The sequence below is a fragment of the Macrobrachium rosenbergii genome, chromosome 17 (genome assembly GCF_040412425.1).
Source record: "Macrobrachium rosenbergii isolate ZJJX-2024 chromosome 17, ASM4041242v1, whole genome shotgun sequence".
NCBI lineage: Eukaryota > Metazoa > Arthropoda > Malacostraca > Decapoda > Palaemonidae > Macrobrachium > Macrobrachium rosenbergii.
In genome coordinates, this window is record NC_089757.1 from 2503979 (window position 1) to 2526269 (window position 22291).

General features: G+C 38.9%; 1 protein-coding gene across 1 annotated transcript in view; it reads right to left on the reverse strand.

Annotated features, from left to right (window-relative positions):
* Positions 1 to 1525: 1525 nt before the first annotated feature.
* Positions 1526 to 22291, reverse strand: part of LOC136847660 (frizzled-4-like) — a 91852-nt gene continuing 71086 nt past the window's right edge. The window contains 2 exon segments of the mRNA XM_067119462.1: positions 1526 to 2589; positions 3221 to 3450. Coding sequence (XP_066975563.1) covers positions 2176 to 2589; positions 3221 to 3450 — 644 coding nt within the window. The 3' untranslated portion in view covers positions 1526 to 2175.

The window sequence follows — 22291 nt, forward strand, 5'->3', positions numbered from 1 at the left end:
GAGGAGCCACTCGATCGAGTTGATTTCATCAAAATAACCAACGCAATGCAACACCAATTTCATAAATGGTATAAATTTGCTTCTAAACGACAGGAACAAAAAAAAAATACTTTACATTACAAATCTTGGACAATTGCATTATATACCGAAAATACTTTTCTGTTCTGCAATAAAGATTGGAAAACTTTTATATGAGCATGAAAGGCAAGATTAGCAGTGACGTCAACAACTATTCAAGAAGTATTGTTTGTACCTTACGTGAACCGCAATTATCTATGAATGTATCCTACTTAACATCGAGCGATGAAAAGAAAAAACTTCGTCTCATCCTTTAAGTACACAGAAAGTCCTTACTACATGATGTAACAAATGAGAGGTTCTTCTTTAATCCCCCGAGTTGATTTAATCTCATTTGCCATCGTTTACAAAGAAAGATAAAAACCTCATTTTACCGTGAAAAAAAAAAATTAAATCTCGATTCCCCTCTTTAAGCACAGATTCCGCATAGACTTTCTTACATTTCAGGAAAAGATGGAAGGAATGGCGTCACATTCGTAAGATGTGCACGGCTAATAAATAATATGGAAAACTTGGAGTAATTCTAGTAAGTAAAACTGCGGAAATCTACTGAAAAAAAATGAAATTATTTTTACCGATCAAAATCCACGAGGTCATATTAAGTTTAGATCAGAATTTTAGAATTTTTGGAGCAAACATATGCAATAACAATTTACAAAAAGAAATCTGCGTCTTCCATTAAGTAACTAATGCCTTGCAATATTTGTATACAATAAACCCCCAACTACTAATAGTAATTGGAGAGATGCATTGTGTTCAGCTTGCTAAAAACTTATCGTTGAGAATAAAGAATAAGTTACTGTTGACAATAACTGCACTATTTTTATACATCAGCGTTTGAGGTAGTCGGTGATTGAGGCAATTTCGATGAATTACAAACCCATAATCATGCTGGAAAAGTGGTTGCATTTGCCACCCAATCCCACACGAATCTATTCACTCATTTTTTCCGGGCTGACAGTAAATATCCAAAGCCAATATCCGTGTCACCAACCAAGCCAATGGTGGCTACTGAGCGAGAGCTTCCGCCAGTGGAGATGGGCGTCTACGATATCGGATGCGGATATTTATCGCCAGCTAAAAAAAAAAAAAAAAAAATATATATATATATATATATATATATATATATATATATATATATATATATACACTGTATATATAATTAATAATGTGGCAAATACGGTCCATGATCGTCATCCTTTACTATACAGGGAAGGTCTATGTATTTCATTCTCTTCAGTGGTTCCCCGTCGAGTTGCAGTTATTCCTCACCGGGTCTTGATTGCAACTGGACATAACAGAAATGAAAAAAAAAAAGTAAAAGGTTTCGCATACTTAAAAATTACAGCACCATGGATTTATTCCGTTGAAAGACTCCGTTTGGTAGGCCACCAAGACAACGAAGCTGATACAGTTTCTAGTAAAAAAGAAAAATAGTTCACTTTGGTTTCATCTCTTCTTACGAGAAGTTAGTAAGGCCAGACAACGCTGCTGCTTTTCTCTCTACTCTTCTTAAGGCTACTTTTTTTCCTTAACACACTTTACACTGCTTATTTTCTCTCTCTACTCTACACAAGTCTGCTTTCATTTCTATACACTTCCTACACATTTACTCAGTCGAAATAAGTAATCCCGGACTGCACGGCTCGGCGACTGTCTCTCTCCCCTTCAAAATCCTCCATTTCTGACGAAGTAGGTCTATCGCCTCCTTCGGAATCAAGTCCCACTTCTGTCTACCATGATAACCAAGCCTCTCCAATCAGTTCTCAATTCCAGATTCTTCCGTTTAAGATACATTGCAACTTTCCTCGTGGACAAACCAACCATCACTTAACCTGTCCCTCAACACACAAGAACTTCCAGTAATCTCGTGATTTCCTCTGGATGGAAATTTTATACACACTGTACACGGTTCTCTATTTGCAACAATACGCTTTTCCTAGTGCTTTAGTTCATTTCTTTGACACCCCATACATCTTAAAAACAAGGACAAGAAAATAAGGAGGCGTTTCCTGAGGGACACTCGACCACAGCAGCGCCGTTTCAATCCAAAACGTCCTTCAGCCACGGTCTAGACTCTGACTGTGCTCGCCGCTACTACACTTGAGTCTCGGAGCCGCATTTGTGTCTGGAGGAGTGCCCCAAGTGGTGTTTCTGAGGGGGAGGGGGAGGAGGATACCGCTGAACGTAGCCATGCACGTCTACCAGGCCCTCCTGACGGCGCGGCTGAGGCACGTAATGCACGGGCGGATGTTTGTGCATGCCGACGTTGTTCTGCACGAGGTGCGGTGCCTGAAGATAAGGCGGCAGCGGCTGCTTTCCTGCTGTGAATCTCTTGAAGAACCTCTTCCAGGAGTTGAGGACGCGGCCGTTGATGAGAAAAAGGCCGCCCATGATGCCCACGGCCATTGACATGAAGATCTTCAGCATGAACACTTCCATGTTCGGCCGGACAGTCGGGTCCCTCAGCCAGTGCTCGCGCTCCACATACTCGTAGAAGGTGGCACCAACCTGCAGGGAAACCGGGAGAAGGCGTTTAGGGCTGGGCTGCTAAGGAAACCAAGCGTCCACGGCTTGGGAATTTTGGGTAAAATTACAACTAAAATAAAGTATGTCAGAAAAGAATAAATGAACGACTGTGAAATGCAGCAAATTTAACAGAATAAGTGAATAAAAATTGTTACTGTGGAAAATGAACATTTTAAAGAATTAGTCAAGAGTAACAATTATCCTCATTAATAATTCTATGCCGTTTCCCCCAAAGTAGAGTGGATCCATAGAAAAAAAAAGTCAATATTACTAGCACACTCATGCATAAACAGATGACTGAAGAATAAACCCATATGCAAAAAAACTTCCACATCAGCTCAAGCAAAGAAAGCTTGTGAACAACGCACCGAAACTCCCACACAAACTGCGCCGTTCGCCTCTTCCAAAGGCGTTCTCGCTCCCCGGTTACGCACGCCCTTTCACTCTCATACTACTTCCAATCCTCCTATCTAACAAGTTCTGGATATTTCTGTCGAATTCTTCACGTGACTGTTATTATTATTGCCAAGTGAAGTAACCATGCGCAGTAGCCCTCGAAGGACCCATTCACTCGTCGCTATCGTCTCACCCTTGGAGGAAAAGTAGGTCTCACCTGGCAGGTGGCCGGAACCATGTACAGGACGGCGACCACCCCGACCCTGGCGGCGGTGACGTCGACCTTGTCCGTCTTCATGCCCTGGTCCCGGAGCCTGCCTCGCGCCCTCCACAGGCATGCGAAGACCACCAGGACGAGAGTGGCCCCCGTCACCAGGTAGAGGAACTGGGGCACCAGCACGAACCTCACCAACGTCTCCGTGTTCTGCTGACCGGCGTAACACGTCCCTGTTTGCGGAGAAGGAGTAACGGGGCTGAATACACACGAAATAAGCGAACAGCAACGAAATATAGAAAACAACAAAAATTAATGCATGAAAATAAACAAAACTGAATAAAAGAACATGAAACGAAGAAAAAACAATGATAAAGGAAAGCAGGAACATCCATATTACACCTCGATGTTATAATAATAATAATAATAATAATAATAATAATAATAATAATAATAATAATAATAATAATAATAATAATATTATTATTATTATTATTATTATTATTATTATTATTATTATATATAAAAATGAAACCATCATTAAAACTTCACCTCTGTACTTCATGAAAAAAAAAGATAATAATATAATATAATAATAATAATAATAATAATAATAATAATTATTATTATTATTATTATTATTATTATTATTATTATTATTATAAAAGTAGGAAACCATCATTAAAACTTCACCTCTGTACTTCATGAAAAAAAGATTAGAAATAATAATATAATAATAATAATAATAATAATAATAATAATAATAATAATAATAATAATAATAATTATTATTATTATTATTACTATTATTATTATTATTAATATTATTATAAAAGTAGGAAACCATCATTAAAACTTCACCTCTGTACTTCATGAAAAAAAATTAGAAATAATAATAATAATAATAATAATAATAATAATAATAATAATAATAATAACAATAATAATAATAACAATAACAATAATAACAAATCTGACACAACCCAAGATTCCACCTGGAGATGACGGGAGCCGCAAAGAACTTCCCTAACGGCAGTTCGTGACAGACACCCGCATTCTCCGATAAGCCCGACTCTTTAACGAAGGCCGTTCGTGTAGCGTCGAAACCGCAAACAACTCGACAGATATAAAGCACGTCGCTTGACAGATACTCCGCAATGCGTCAATATGCATCTTGGTCTCAGGGTCCTTTGGTATGATCGGGCAGCATCCTCGCCTACCAAATGGCAGGGCGAGGATGGCGGAGTGGACACTCTCCGTTGTACATGTTTATATGTGTATGTGTGTGTGTGTGTGTGTGTGTATGTATGTATGTATGTATGTATGTATATGTACATATACAGTATGTATATATATATATATATATATATATATATATATATATATATATATATATATATATATATATATATATATATATATATATATATATATATTAGACCATCCGTGACATGTTGGGTCACTTACTGTTGAAAATTTGTATTACCAGATGATTAGTTTAAATGACAAGAAGGCAGAATTGATAGAAAGAATTTACTTTCTAATCTTTGCTCTCTTGCATATTTAAATCTTTCTAATCTTTGCTCTCTTGCATATTTAAATCTTTAAGAGCCAATAGCATATAATATTTAGTATATCTGAATTAAGTCTAGATTAAAGATGAAATTTTCCTCGCTTTATTTAATTTTCCCATCTTTTCTTCCTCATTAGATGATATAAGATTGACCTGGAAGTCAGTCTGTAGTGTCTGTCATCTGTGCAAAATCTTTGAAGAAATTCCTCCTGCAATTCTTCCAACTCCTGAAGTACTCCTGGAGAAGCGCCCATTGGATTATATCGTCTTCTTGAAGACGTCTTCACGACTCCAGGATCCTTGGAAGCCGTTTTCAGCTCCTGAAATATTCCCGGAGAAACTCCCATTCGATTATAACGTCGTCTTGAAGACGTCTTCACGACTCCAGAATCCTTAGAAGCCATCTTCAGCTCCTGAAGAATTCCTGGAGAAACGCCCATTGGATTATAAAGTCTTCTTGATGTCTTAAAGACTTCAGGATCATGTGAAGCCGTCTTCAGCTTCTGAAGAATTAATGGAGAACCGCCCACTGGATTATAACGTCTTCTTGAAGACGTCTTCACGACTCCAGGACCCTGTGGAACCGTCTTCAGCTCCTGAAGAACTCCTGGATAAACACCCATTGGATTACAACGGCTTCCTGAAGAAGACTTCAAGAACCCAGCTGTCTTCGGCTCCTTCTGCTGCAGCCTCGCGAATCTCGAAGTGTGTATTCAAACAAACAAACAAAAAACAAAACGTTTCAGAGTTTTAATAATATATATATATATATATATATATATATATATATATATATATATATATATATATATATATATATATATATATATATATATATATATATATATATTTTATATGAAGTCCAAATTTGCGTCTGCTGACCTCTGCAGTGAGGTAAGTGCCCGGCAACCAGTGTTTTGAAAAAGGGCATGAGGCTAAAGACCTCATCCAGAAAGAATTCCTGAAACCTGACATTCGTCACATCATATTAATATGCAAAACCATTGGCAACTTATCGACGTCGCATCTCTCGACATCGTCTCCATCAGGTCCCTTTTACCCCAATCAGCATCGTACGTATATCATCATCATCACTTTGTATACTGATTCACTTTTTAAAGGGGCCTGTCACCTGCCAATCACCTGTGATGAAACTTCATCTCCGCCAAATCCACGTTGCCTCTGACGTCACGAGACACGCGACACATGCTGTCATGGATGTAACGTCCTGACCGGAATATTAATGGCGACTTGCAGATTTGCTGATGACTGGCGAGATTTGCTCTCGCGAACACTGACAGGCCGGTAGTACCGACGTATCATCGATAGCGCTTTTTATGCACATACCAGCGGGCGAATAGAAAGAGCGTCTATTATGAATTACACGCTTTTCTAACTCCATTACAGGGTTCGTCAAGAGGCCATTCGAGAGGTCTTGAATAAAATGTTTCTTCACTTTCACGAGCGCGTACAAGATTCTGAACTGGCAATAAAATCGATTTAAACCTTTTTGAATGAACTCTTCAATAAAGTGCTACGGCAATCACCAGCAAAAACACAAGACTAACATCGGCGCCATCTACAAGCCAACAAAACTCCGCACCAAGTGTCTGCAAACACTTCCCGCAACTTATACTTGCAAGAGGAAACTGTACCCGACAATGCGCGTTTAAAATCTTAAAAATGTCTACTCTATGCATGCAAAGAGCGCACTCAAGCGGAACAAATTACTTGCAGTTGTAGGCTCTTCCCTGTGCGAGAGGCCCGTGTTAGGATTTCAAGCCTATTTACTTCTATGAATATTCCACACTCAATGGTTAACAAAGAATCGCTTCGCCCGCGGGAGATATTAGCATTTAAGCACCAAGAAGACGTTTAACCTAAGTGCGACCATCAGATTTGCATACTTGAATGAGAGAGAGAGAGAGAGAGAGAGAGAGAGAGAGAGAGAGAGAGAGAGAGAGAGAGAGAGAGAGACCTTTAGGATTCCAACAGTGATTCTAATGTCACATATTTTTTGTGTTGCACTGTAACACATAAGATATTCTTTTACTTCTTTTTATAGTTCCCAAAGATTCTACTCAGAAATAGCATATTTTCTGAAGGAGAGAGAGAGAGAGAGAGAGAGAGAGAGAGAGAGAGAGAGAGAGAGAGAGTGTGAGCATGGACAGACTGATGTGTACAAAATAAAACCATATATGACTGTATTGAAGCACATAAACACAAAACACACACTCTCTCTCTCTCTCTCTCTCTCTCTCTCTCTCTCTCTCTCTCTCTCTCTCTAATATTAAGAGAAAAAATCAGCTTAGGAATCCTCAAAAAAAAAAGTCCTCTTTCTCTCTCCGGACGGATGCCAATACGGTCTCCTCCTCACTTCCACCCTCATAAAAGGAGAAGCATTTTATGCCCGATCAACAAAATCATAAAAGTGGAGGACTACCGGAGGCGAAGCCATCCGTAAAAATTTCAGAACAGCCCAAGTGGCTCATAAAAGGAATAATCAATGCTAATGATGTCATTACCGCGTTTCTTCGAGGGCCACGGTAATTAAATCCAACTAACTTCTAGCTTCGACCCACGAGAGACACAAGACGTGGCGCATCTCAGGGATTTTTTGGAGAAGCGCCTTTCCAACGTGATAAACGATTCAGTTGTTATTTCGTCTTTTGATTACCTCGTCAAGTGATTTATAAAGGTTGTCAAATGATTTAGTGACTTCTGTTATGACTTCCATCGTCAGGCAATAGTTTTCAATTCTTTTCAAAGTAATTTCATCAGAATGTTTCCGTGGAAACAACTATTTTCAAAGAGAGTATAAGCTAGTTTTCTGAGACTTTTTATGACTCAACGGTAGATTGAAAGATAAAGTTGAGATTTCTTGCGAGGCAAAACGTTTCCAAAAAAGATATTTTAGACTTAGGCCTAACAGTTTTTCCAGACCTTTTGAGGACCTCGCAAAAGGAACTATTCAGAAAAAAATCAACAATAATAATAATAATACAAATAATATTAATAAACACCATTTAAATACCTTACAATGGAGATAACAGGCTCAAGATTATAAAGTGCTTTTCAAAAATGCAAAGTTTTCAATGCCTTTTTAAAGGACTTCAAAAATTTACAAGGTCACCATTCTCGGAGTGTAGTTGCGAAAACGAGAAAACTAGAAACCACATCACGCCTAAATTAACACGTAACCGACCGCAGGATACTTTACCAGTAAATAAATTTATAAAGCAATGTTCTCGAAGACGTCGCCCTTACAGAAACATCACTTTCGTTTACAGTATTGCAGGCTCATCGTAAAAAGGACCTGCCGTAAATTCACAGTAAAATCAGCGAGTTTTTTTGCCTTACTATTTAGCAGTACCGAAAAAACACCTTGCTCTACGAAGGCCCAAGGTCCAGTTTAGAGAGAGAGAGAGAGAGAGAGAGAGAGAGAGAGAGAGAGAGAGAGAGAATGCTTAGCCGCAGCGATTTATCTCCTGGGCTCTGCCACGGCGTGATATATATGGTAATAAACTAGTGGAAATTTGAAGTCATTGAGTTTATCTCTATAAAAACACGGCGCTAAATCTGACTTAAATCATGGCCGGGCGATGCCCAGGACTCCACGTTCCCGGCAGATCACCTCCGCGGGGCTTTACTTAAGCAAACAGCTTGTATTTACGCGCGAGAATTATAACCATTAGTTTCAGAGCGGCTCCGGCCGTTGCTTAAATCATGATAGGCAATGTAATATCAGGCTCCGGCCATTGCGAAATTACCATATCATCAGCAACGGGGCTCGCTCTCTCCCGCGCGCGCACAGCCTCCTTTTGCATTTCCAGACGGGGCGCTAAGGGCCGAAATCCCGATCGCCCGAAACTTGCGCCTAAGCCTTACTGCCGTGGCAGTCCGAGATGTCTGGAGCGTCTGTCCGTAGCGCTTTTTTACTTCTTCTTTTTTTTTTTTCCAGAGGTTCTCGGCTATCTTGCGATATCGTAATCGGAACGTTATCTTTTGACACTCAGCATTTTACGAGCGAGGTAAGCTGGAGTTGAGGGTATGGAGGAGACGATGGGGATAGTGCAAGGTAAAAAACGACCACGCCGGCGCCCCCCCCTCTCTCTCTCTCTCTCTCTCTCTCTCTCTCTCTCTCTTTCGTGTCTTGTATTTAGAGAAGTTAGTCTTGAGTATTTTCATAATTTTAAGGTATAGTTTTCCGTCAGGTTAAGATTCTTTGACAGATTATCCCTTAACTGAATCACCTCTACCATTTTATCCAAGCAACTTGGCGTTCTCGCAAGATAAGCTACGAGCCAAAGCAGCTTTAATAGAATAAAAAGAAAGATAAGTTAATGTTAGGGTGAATCTTGCATTATCAAACATGCATTCACACCCAGGTAAAGCTAAACGAATAATATTTACATCCTCAATTCTACGAAAAGAAAAGCGAAAAAAAGATAATGTTTCTGGTGTTAAGATCCCGAACTTAATAACATAAATAGACACAAATTCAGTAAGGAATATCAAGCTCTCCACAGATCAAAACACTAACACACACGCACAAACATTAACAGCCTCATTACACGAATAAATAAATAAATCAAATAAATAAATCAATAAATAAAATCGAAAAGCAGGAGGTAAAGTGAATTAATGGCGACTCTCACAGGCCGGGGAAAAAACACTCCAACATCGTCCACAATGTCTCATTTTCATTCCACCGGCCGCTGGAACACCGTCCGATCCATAAGATGGTATTAATCTTAAACGCTATACTTACCAATCTCTCTCTCTCTCTCTCTCTCTCTCTCTCTCTCTCTCTCTCTCTCTGTCCGCTCCTTGCATGCCGCTAAAATAATAACATTCGTAAGAGTGTTCCCTCGATCAGGAGGGACACGACATGTCAATACAAAACCTCGAATTTCTGGCGGATTGATCTCACCGCTCCAGAGTGCGACTCGTTTCATCATACGAATTTCTCCTCCTTCTACTGCAATAGAATACGTAAGCAAATGATGTAAATTTATATATATCAACGAGAAGTCTTCCTTAAGTTCAAACCAAGACAGGGCTAAATACACTGGGAACCATTAACGGACAATCCGTGTTTTCTCTCTCTTCAAATACCTAACGACATTTGCCGCGCTATCAAACTCGAAGACTCCTGCCCCGCCCAATGCCCTCCATGCCCACCAAGTTAAGATTCCGTCTTGATAATAATTCTAACCATCTTCCCTCAGCTGCCCTATACCCGTAACACCTAGAGAGAGAGAGAGAGAGAGAGAGAGAGAGAGAGAGAGAGAGAGAGGCACTTCACTGCAGGGGAAAAATTAAAGCAAATCCCTGATACTGTAGTCATATCTCCCACAGAAATGTCTTTTACACCATTTTTTTTATTCTACTCTCCTACTGCTCCACCTGAAGGAGGTGCTGAAGTCCCACGTAGATGCCCCGGAGGTCATTAGAAGATTGCCCAAGACGGTCATAAACAACGCAACCGACCACCCAAAGTAGAACTATGGTAGCGGATTGAGATGGTGGGTGGGGGTGCAGTAGGAGGCGGGGGAGAATATGCAACAATGCTTAAAATACTAGTAGCCACTTTCCACAAATTAAATCTGAAATATATATTTTATATATATATATATATATATATATATATATATATAATTAAATCAATATAATAATACAAATTAAATCAATAACACAAATTATAAATATAAATGTATATATATATGTATATATATATACAAAATTAAATCAACCAATAAACGCATACAAGCTAAATAAATATTTAAAAATGACTATATTATTATCCGAAAATAATTAAAAGATTCTTAATAGAATTTCACAAACAGCTAATAAGAGCCGAAAAATATATATTTTTTATATATTTAATATGTAATATATGCAAACTTTGACGAAAGTCTTAGTCGACGCTACAAATAAAAAGGAATCAGCAAAGTAGGAAAATATCTCAAGATGTTATTAAAGGTTACGAACCGTTCACTAACATCCGCAAGTGTAGCACATATCTAAAAATTGCCAATAAAGTTCCAAGAATAAGTTATTAGCTTCCACCAAGGACTGAAATCCATCAAAAAATAAAATAAGCAAAAGTGTGGGAAATAACTAAATTAGTTTCCACCAAAGTTCCAAAAAGAGTGAAATGAATCTCGTGTACTTTCCCAAATTATCGAAAATGGTCTATTAAATTTCCAAAAATATACAGAAAACTTTCACAAATTAAAAAGAAAAACCGAAAAATATTAAAAAAACATTCACACAATTTCTAAAAAGTATTTGAAAAACTCTTTATATATATATATATATATATATATTGTATATATATTATATATATATATATATATATATATATATATATATATATTATATATATGTATATATATATATATATATATATAGATAGATAGATACATAATATATATACACATGCATACATACATATATATGTGTGTGTGTGTAAAATATCAATTCAGCGAAGGCCCGCTCTGTAACTGAAATAAGCAACATGTAAAACATAATAATCTATAACCTGAGAATTAGCATACGAACACGACGGCCAACGAGAGATTGCGTGGCCATGCAGTATGAGAACATGAATGAAGATATAAAGATGTTGTCTTTTATAATGTCTCGAAATAGACAAGTGTGTGCCTGAGAGAGAGAGAGAGAGAGAGAGAGAGAGAGAGAGAGAGAGAGAGAGAGAGAGAGTTTCAGTGCTGCCCTTGCACGAAATCATTGATAACAGGTTAGTCGACAACGCTGATCAGGAATGCGATTCTGCGACTTCAGACCACGAGAGAGAGAGAGAGAGAGAGAGAGAGAGAGAGAGAGAGAGAGAGAGAGAGAGAGAGATGAAATGCTGCCTGTCAGCCCTGTTGCTCAAATTGGTGATAGTTGCTAGAGCTATTTTTTTCAAGGATCCGCTTAATTACTGATCTTTATCGTATATTACAGGGCTTTATAATGTCGAATTTAACGTGCCCAGTGTTAGTTTATAATGTTGGGCCTCTGTCAAGACAGAGGTGACGTTTCCAGGAAAACGTAACTTACGTCGAGCAATAAGATCTATACACATGAAAGTAACCTATTAATGTATACACACGCACACAAAAAAAAATATATATATATATATATATATAATATATATATATATATATATATATATATATATATATATATATATATATACATATATAATTCAAACGAGCTCGCAAGTGAGACATCTCTCGCAAAATTTAACAACGATTTTAAAAGCCGGGTATTTACACGAAACTTGACGTCACAAAAATGTAAGGAGGTATCTCATGAATAATTACGTTATGAATGATTTCGCCTGATCAGTAATTACGTCCGTTGTTTTTCCCTCTTTTCTTCTCTCTATCTCCAACCAAGCTATAATTTACTACAGTCGACTAATGACCAATTACATATCTCCCATCTCAAGTCAGGAGAGGCGGATAGGATCTTTAGGAAACGGACCCATTTTGTTCCCTCCTCGATCGGTTTGGAGATCGAACTCTGGTCTATTTGGTTTAGAACTGAATTCAAAAACTTCCCCTACTAGGACAGGAAAGAGAGAGAGAGAGAGAGAGAGAGAGAGAGAGAGAGAGAGAGAGAGAGAGAGAGGTAGGTGGTATTGAATTAAGCCGGTCTCATACTAGCACGGGCCCTTACTACTGACATCAGCCTATAAAAGAAAAGAAAATCTCCCTCAAGAAGGTGCTATTTTATATAGGCCGAGGAGGTCGGAGAGTCGACGGAGGTTGGTCGGCGGACGAGTTGATGATCGCCTTTAACCCATTCCTAACCTCAACAGAACAACCCCACTTCATCAACCTCCTCCTTGAATTAGCCCAGCAGAGGTTCTGACTTGATCATGTTTGGGGGTTTCCCTTCTCAGGCCTCCACTGCTACTGTCACTACTCGTATGATTTTGTGATGGTTCTCCGTAGGCTCAGTCTTTCCAAATTCGCGGTTCTTTCGATTCTGCATTTTCTTCCTTATTTTGGTTCTGTGCTATGATTAATTTTATTCCTTTTGATCTATACGTTCTGTTCGAAATCCCTTTTTACTGAATTCTTCCATTTTTGTGTGTGTGTGTTTTGGTTTTCCAGTGTGGCTCTAATCTATTATTCCTCGTCTCATGATCTGGGTTTTCAAGGCTCTTCAATTCTCTCCCTCATTCTTTCAATTTTATTCTGCATTACTTATTCAAAATATAATCAAATTACATGGAAGGATACAAATGACGTGTTGCAGTATAAATTAGCAAAAGAGCGGGAGGTGAAAAACGCAGATAACTCTAAGGAAGAACGAGAGAGGAATAAATAGATACGTAGCACACGTGAGAAACATTACTTGCGTCCCACCGACACGACTTCTTGCCCTAATCGCAATGCGAAATGAGGAAAACTGACAAAGAACATTTCGGCGATTGTATCTCAAGATGCGTCGATCGTATCTGTTTCAGGGGGGAGAACAGCGAGCTATGCCGGGAGGGATTCATAACACTATTCTTCAAATAAACGCAGAGAGAGAGAGAGAGAGAGAGAGAGAGAGAGAGAGAATCATAAAAGGAGTATCTTATGAATGGTTTCACCTAGACCGAGTGACGATTACCTCGTCGAAGCACTCGTTTCGAGGGTTTGCATTTTTACGAGACATTGAACAATTGTGCCAAGAGCATTTCTCTCTCTCTCTCTCTCTCTCTCTCTCTCTCTCTCTCTCTCTCTCTCTCTCTCTCTCTCTCTCCACAAGATCAGCGACCCACGACAGTCACCTATGCACGTTTAGGTGAGCAATAACGTATTAATTATAAAATGAACACGTGACTCGATTTGTAAACTAAGCGTGCTCACCACCGAGCCTAGGCCAGAGAGAGAGAGAGAGAGAGAGAGAGAGAGAGAGAGAGAGAGAGAGAGTCTAATAAAAAGGCCGTACTTAGCAGAAATCTCTTCAGTCACATGAATGATGTGGAAGATATTGACTAAGATCAGAAAATTATATAATACCCGTTGTTAGGCTGTCAGGCAGAGGAGGGCCCAGCGGTCAGAATAAAGATTCAAGAATAACGACGTTTCTTTAAAGGCTGGTTGTAGAAGGCCCAGGGGGCCCCCCGCCCCCAAAACACTCCCTCGAGCCCCATCTCGCACCCCAACCCACCTCTCTATTCCCGAACCAATCTCACTACATCTTCATCAATTTGACTCTTTCAATCCTCACCGAGGGCAAACAGCTTTCATCCAGCACATGACGATGATGGCCTCTCTCTCTCTCTCTCTCTCTCTCTCTCTCTCTCTCTCTCTCTCTCTCTCTCTCGATGAAGCCTGTCCCCTGGGTAATTGTTTTTCATTTCATAGTTCTAAACTTAACCCGGTATCTCGGTTTTATTTTATTTCTTATGTATCCTACACTCCTCTCCTCTTTTTTTATTTCGTGTTTTTTATTCCGAAAAATTGGAAGCAATCTGATAAAAATGACTCAGGAGAAATGAACCCTAATTTCGCTGTGTATATATCTCAAAAATAACTTTTAAATAAAAATATTTTCTGTAACTTTTGACATGAAAAAAAAAATGTCTAAAATTGATTTTACTTGTCGCAAGAAAATGAAAAACTTTTCAATATCAAAATTATTGGTTCAAGAATAACAAATTACACTGGAATGTTTCATTTTCTTATCCTTTTACCTACTGAATGTAGAGAAATGTACTGTTTTATGATAAACGAAAATAAGTTTTTGCTCAAAACCTCCTTTCCAAATCATATAGCCAAATAAAAAATTTACTCTCAACAAATAAAAAGCAAGAAATACATTAATTTAGCTGACTGACATTTCTATTAACTTCCATCTTTTTACTGATTGATTTATTAATCATATTCCCAACACCCACATAAATATTACACTGATAAAAGACGCGGTTGGGGGGGGAGGGGGAGTGTGGCAAGTAGTTAAGCTCTATGGGTTAGGTGTGGTCGAGCCTGGGCCATCATTAGACAGGTGAGATGCCCCTTGTTGGTGGGTGGGTACAGGTCCTCTCAGACGTCTTTTGGAAAGACCCTGTAGGCGAAGTAGCTACCAACTTTAATGATTTACCTTTTGGGCACAAGGGTCCATCACATCATCAAGTATGCCAACATTTTTTTTCTACGACCTCTCCGGGGGAGGCCACGTCCCTACCTGGCCCATATCAATTTGAAGCTCCTGGTACCTACCCATCATCATCATCAAACCAATCTTTTACCGGAGAATATGTTTACTCATTTCAACTTGAGAAAGACAGAAGAAAGGCTTTTTCTTACCCAAAAACAGATTTGCTCATTTCAAGAAGAAAGAAGATTTTTTGACATGAACATACAAACCCATTTCAGGAAATTAGGAAAGAACAAAAGGACATAAAGAAGAATCTTCTTGACTAAAGATAATTTTACAGCTTCTATTGCTGTCACCTAAAATGGAAATACCTTTCAAACCGCAGGTTAATAAAACGGACAACACTTTTCAAACAACTGAAACTCTACTGAACACTGTTATGACGAAATTACCTCTTTTTCTTCATGAACATAGTGATTTTCGTCAGTGCTAACAGGTTTGGTTCACAAAAGAGTAAAAGTATCACTGATATCCTCCTCGTAGAAGAGACATTCTAAAGGGATAAGAGCTATAAATCCTACACGGCCTTGATGACCACTGCCCTTGTGACGCCAAATTACTCTTCATAAACAACCAATCACTACAACTCCGCAAACATCATTAACACAAGAACGCCCTAGAGCTAGTATTTTTATTACTTTTCCATACACAGGTTAAACTGTGCATTTAATTTGTTCCCTATTTCTTCTTGAACCTGCGTAAATTTACAGCCCACAACACACAAGTTACAACTCTGAGATGTGAGTTGTGACTTGGAACTGTCTGTCATCTCGAAAAGTTACTGACAAATTTCAAGGAAGTTCCGCAAAGGTGTTCTGGCCAGTTCAATAAACCTGAAATGGGTCCGCATATGGCTTCACTATACTTTTCCGTATGACTTAAAACGTTATTAACTGAATTTCAGTTGTGTTTTATGCGACTGAAGACACGCAAGCGGATGTGAGATACTTTAAACTTGCAACCGAAACTATTCAAGATGTGTTTCTTTGAATTCTGAAGAGATGGAAAATCGGTCAGGAAATGAATGACCCAGTGTTATGGAGCATCTGCATTTGGGATTTTTTTTCCAACGAAGCTGGGGGAGTTCTGCCCCCTGAGTGTTTTCTTGTTCTTTATAGTCAGTCATTCGTTCTTTCGATCACTTGTAAAGTAACATAGCTAAATTTAAAAACCCTTATTCCTTTGTAACGGGAAGTATCAAAATCCAAGCAGTTCTCTATAGCAATGCAAAAAAAAAAAAAATGGATATAATTCAGACAGGAAAATTTAAAAAATGGATATAATTCATACAAGAAAATTTAAAAAATGGATATAATTCATACAAGAAAATAAAATGTATATTCCACTTCGCCACATGTGCACAATCTTTATTTGACTATACTCTTTAAAGAACAAATGAATTCCATTAAATAAAATCCTTGGCGACATACTTGGCTTGTTATTTGTTACTCTTCGCCAATATTTCAAGCTGGCCGCTCTACAGTCAATTTTGTAACAAGAACTCCTGGCCCATCTTGAAAAAAAAAAACGCATCATATGGATCCAAACCTCAACGAAGTGTGACTGGCTAAATTAAGCTGAACGTTAACCAGTCATAGCGTTTGATTTCTCCACCTACCACTGGGCAAGCAAAAATTATGAGCACCATTTGCATTAATGCCACAGAAAATTTAACGATACACGATTCGAGGTCTCCTGGTGATGCGCCAACTGCGCAGTGTACCTAACGCCTAGTGAAAGCATAAGTAAACAAGTAAAAAATCCGCCGCTTCGGCGCAATCGAGTTTCTGTACAGCGTACAATGCTGGATGAAACTCTCAGCCACAGCCCATGAAACTCTTACGGAAAACTAAAAATCTACAATGCAAAGAGACAAATAAGTTGGAGGTTCATCACAAAAGTCACAGGTGAACACGAACGAGCGCAGTTGCAATTATTCGAGAACTGATAAACTCTGCTAAGGGCCTGGATATTTACCACCATGATAATTTCAACTGCACGACATACGCATGCACTTCTGAAAAACATATACAAATTTCAGGTCCCATAAGACAGAATTAACATGGTTCCTTAAATTTATACAATGCTGCTATACTGCAGCATGAAGACTATATATATATATATATATATATATATATATATATATATATATATATATATATATATATATATATATATATATATATATATATATATACATACATACATACATATGATCTTATGCCGGTTTAGTTCTCTAACTTTTTAGCCCCCACTATTTGACCCTCACAGTTCCTCGTTGGACGGGTCAGTGGCGTTCTCGGTAGCACTCTGCTGAGTCCGCGTTCGATTCTCCGGCCGGCCAATGAAGAATTAGAGGAATTTATTTCTGGTGATAGAAATTCATTTCTCGGTATAATGCGGTTCGGATTCCACAATACGCTGTAGGTCCCGTTGTTAGGTAACCAATAGGTTCTTAGCCACGTAAAATAAGTCTAATCCTTCGGGCCAGCCCTGGGAGAGTTGTTCATCAGCTCAGTGATCTGGTTAAACTAAGGTATACTTTACTTATTCATGACCCTCACAAATAAGAAATTAGAAGTTAAATACCCAAGGAATAGATTAAGTCTTTTAATGCGGCATTTTGTCCAAAACTCCAAGAACAAAATGCCACAATCTCATCAGCATCAAAATAGGAGAAAGCTGGACCAGTACCCGAGATTCAAAGAGCGTGACAGCGCATGCGCCTCTGAAAGGCTGAGGGGAAAAAGTTTAGGCTGATTAAGAACTCAATTTCCTCCCGAAAACGCGACGCCTTTGACCAGCTCCAACATCAAAGAGGAGATCCTTAACTAAAGGTGTATTTCCGGAAGCATTTAAAAGGATTATGGGCCAAAGAAGCCGGAAAACATTTGGGCCTTTCCCCCTTCAGGCTTGCGGGGGGCCTCCGCGTAATCTACATTTCATCAAGAGCTCTTCAAGTGGCGGGGCCCTTCGATAAGGGTTTGATGACATTTCGACACGCTATCCGCGATTGAAGCGTTTCTGAAATATGTAGAGATTCCTTTTATTTAGTTCGGTTTTGTTTTTCGGACGGTATTCGTTAACAGAGCAAAGGAACGCACTGGAATGGGTGGTTTGAAGAAAACAAACAGTATTATTCCATTAGTTAAGCGATAAACGTAGATGTTGTAACAGAAATATGACTTGTTCCTACCCCCAGGATTAACGCTAAATTTAATAGTAAAAAATGTCACAGCTGAGTTGAGCTGAATATAGACTTTAGGCCAAAGACCAAGCACTGGGACCTATAAGATCATTCAGCGCTGAAACGGAAATTGACAGCAAAAGGTTTGAAAGGTGTAACAGGAGGAAAACCTCGCAGTTGCACTACGAATCGACTGTTAGAAGAGGGTGGGAAGTAAGATGGAAGAAAGAGAATACGAACAGAGGTACAGTAAAAGGAACGAAAGGGGTTGCAGCTAGTGCCGAGGCGCGCTGCAAAGTGCCTCAAGTAATGCCTACAGTGCACCGCATGAGGTGCACTAACGGCGCTACCCTCCTACAGGGGTATGTCACAGCAGCGAATGCACAATGTAATCTACAATGTAAAAGTAGTAGTAGCAGTACTTCTAATAGCAGCTAGCAGTAACATTTAGACCTGCGCAAGCCCTTTGTTGGCCGAGTCGATTGAGCTTCAGACTGTCGCTCGATGGGCCGGAGTTCAATTCCCGCGGCCGGCTGATGAAGAGTTAGAGGAATTTATTTCTGGTGATAGAAATTCATTTCTCGCTATAATGTGGTTCGGATTCCACAATAAGCTGTAGGTCCCGTTGCTAAGTAACCAATTGGTTCTTAGCCACGTAAAATAAGTCTAATCCTTCGGGCCAGCCCTTGGAGAGCTGTTAATCAGCTCAGTGGTCTGGTAAAACTAAGGTATACTTAACTTTTATTTAGACCTGCGCAACTCAAATAGTTAGTAGCAAGAGTGTAACAAGTCGTACAAGAACTTACTCGTCTCCACGCATGCGCAAGGGACCGAGCAAAGGAAATTCTTTTCGATCCGTTCTTTGGCCCTTAACAAACAGCCATAACTCTGAGTTCGCCTCTTTTTAATATTTTTTTTTCCTAACTCAAATTCCAATCACTTCGAAGGACATGATTATGTAGTCAAAAGGCCGAGTATGAAACTTAAAATATATCTATACGCGAAGCTTTCAATCGCGATATGACTGCCAGAAAATTCCCATTACTCTAATCATAGTGATTAGCCGTCGTACCAATCCGTGTAGTTTGGTCCTCCTAATGATATCCAGCATCATCATCATTATCATCATCATCTCACTCGCAACATTCGTCATGTTGCTTAAATCATCGTTCGCCCTCGATCGAAATGAGAGAGAGAGAGAGAGAGAGAGAGAGAGAGAGAGAGAGAGATTTTTCGCTTAACACCCATAAATGTTCATAAAACTATCAGAGAGAAATGGAGAGTTACTGCTCATGTATGTCTTTCAAAAGTTCTCATGAATGCATCTTAGAGAGAGAGAGAGAGAGAGAGAGAGAGAGAGAGAGAGAGAGAGAGAGAGAGAGAGAGAGAGAGAGAGACTCTCCCTGATGAATACCTCTATTTATATGTTCATAAGTCTATCAGAGAGAGATGGAGAGTTACTTTTCCACACACATCTTTCAAAAAGTCTCATATATGCATCTACGAGAGAGAGAGAGAGAGAGAGAGAGAGAGAGAGAGAGAGAGAGAGAGAGAGAGAGAGAGAGAGAGAGAAAATGTTCAGGTTCCGATACCAAGCGATAGCGTTGCGAGGGAAAAAACCTACGTAGATGAGAATCGTAATTTCTAATCTCAGAAAGATTCGTTTCGTTTTCAGAGTCGTTCGTGTGTATCTTTAGCAAAGGCTTTTTTTCTTTACGGGGGATTAAGGATTTTTTTTTTTTTTTTTGACCAATCATGGCACAAAATTCAGGTGCGATCTCTGTACATAACCAAAGAAACACAATGGCACTAAATGGAGAAGAGAAAGAAAAGGGAACACGTGTATTCTTCGATTCCTGTCTTCCAAAGGGAATTATATAGCAATTGCATTTTGAGAGAGAGAGAGAGAGAGAGAGAGAGAGAGAGAGAGAGAGAGAGAGAGAGAGAGAGAGAGACTAAGTCTTCGTCTTACGATTTCCGAGAAAAGCTTCATCTGAAATGCAATTGTAGGTGGGTGGAGAGAGAGAGAGAGAGAGAGAGAGAGAGAGAGAGAGAGAGAGAGAGAGAAAAACCCTCCAAGGAGGTACCAGGAACGGAGGGGAGGGCAAGTTCTTCTCAAACAGCCCAGAGCGAAGAGGTAATGATTGTTATTAACGAGTTATCGCCATGATCTCTGCTTGTTTGGCCGATAACGGATGGTTTAGGCAGGTACTCATACAACCGAACTGACTTTCCCCCAGCTTGTCGGTCTTGAAAGACAACTGACTGCTTCATATTCATGCTGTATCGAAGGATACTGTGTATACACACACAATATATATATATATATATATATATATATATATATATATATATATATATATATATATATATATATATATATATATATATATATATATATATATATATATATATTGAAGTCCCACTGGGGTTAAATGAAACACAATGGGTGTAAATCCTGACCGGTTTCTCTTCACTACTTCTGAGATGTCTTCAACAGGACTGACACACAGTGGTAGAAATTTACTGTAGACATACTCGAGTGACAGTGTAAAAAAGCACACAACCGGGTGGAAAAAATACTCACTTCTGACAACCTGAGAACAAGAGAGAGAGGAGCAGTAACCTCCCTCTTATTTGAGGGCAGTGCTCCATTCAAAAATCTCTTGTTTGTCTATGCGGTTGAGCTCACACATTTGCTCTGGGATCAACTACTTTCCTTAAGATCTATACATCTAATTATTTCTCTTGAAATAAATGGATCTAAGTATACCTTGGTTTAACCAGACCACTGAGCTGATTAACAGCTCTCCTGGGGCGGGCCCGAAGGATTAGATTTATTTTACGTGGCTAAGAACAGCTTATTGTGGAATCCGAACCACATTATGACGAGAAATGAATTTCTATCACCAGAAATAAATTCCTCTAATTCTTCATTGGCCGGTCGGGGAATCGACCGCTGGGCCAGCAGCGTGCTAGCTGAGAACTATACCCACCCCTCCATCGATGAACTATAAATGGATCAAGATCATACATTTCTTGACTGACAGTCATATTCTTACGAAAGTTTTCTTTTATAAAACTGGATTCGATAATTTTTTCCAGCGTATTATTGAAATACCTTTGTATTCCTTTTCCAATGTATGGTAGGATTGTTTACACTAACATAAACATAAACATAAACGAAAATAGTTCATTTTTACTGTTACTATTACTGTAAATTTTTACTGTTATTGTAAATTTCGACCACTTTACATCAGTCCTCCTGACGATGTCTTATAATTACTAAAGACGAAACCGGTCAAGATTTATACCCAGTGTTTCATTTTTCACTGTGGTTTATTGCATTTATACATCACGTTTTCTGGTGATATCAAGCATAAATATAGATAGACAGATAGATAGATAGATAGATAGATATGTGAAATGCAACTACAAGAATGATTGAGGTAACCACAAGATGACAGCAGAATTGGCAAGGGAAGAACCTAGTGGGTTTAGGCAAGCAATTTAGGCAAGCAAGAGGTTGTGTAGATAGGTGTTTGTTGTGAAACAGCCATGTGAGAAGAAAGACAATAATGGAAGAATCCATGCATGTTTAAAATCTGGACAGGAGAATACAAAGTCGTCTTGGCTGATTAATATCTTAAGGTTGGACTGTTGCGAGAAGTCAGATAAAGCGCAGCAAATGTAGGTGCAACGCTGAGGGATAAGAAAATTGGTCGCGAACTGAGGGTGGAGGAGGTTGACGTTTGCAGATAATTAATCTAAGCCAGCCATCACGATATGAATTACTTGTGTAGCATCACCCAATTCATAGTTCCAATGTGTGAATTTTTTGTTAAATTTGCTTGCAAATATCTCTGAAAGTCTTTGTAAAATGAAAAATTTGAGAGTAAATTTAAACAAGAGTAGTGTTAAGAAACCAGGAAGGTGGAGCAATGAAATGTTAATACGGATGGTGGAAGAATGGAAGTAGCTGATTCGCAAACGCATTTGGGAATAAATACAATGGAAGATAGTAGGATAAAAGGAGTCAGTCAGAATAGTTAACTATTCTGATGAAGGCAGCAGGGCTGTGTAAAACATCAGGAACAAGTGTCAATGGAAGATAGTAGGATAGAGAGTGAGAATCATGTCAGAA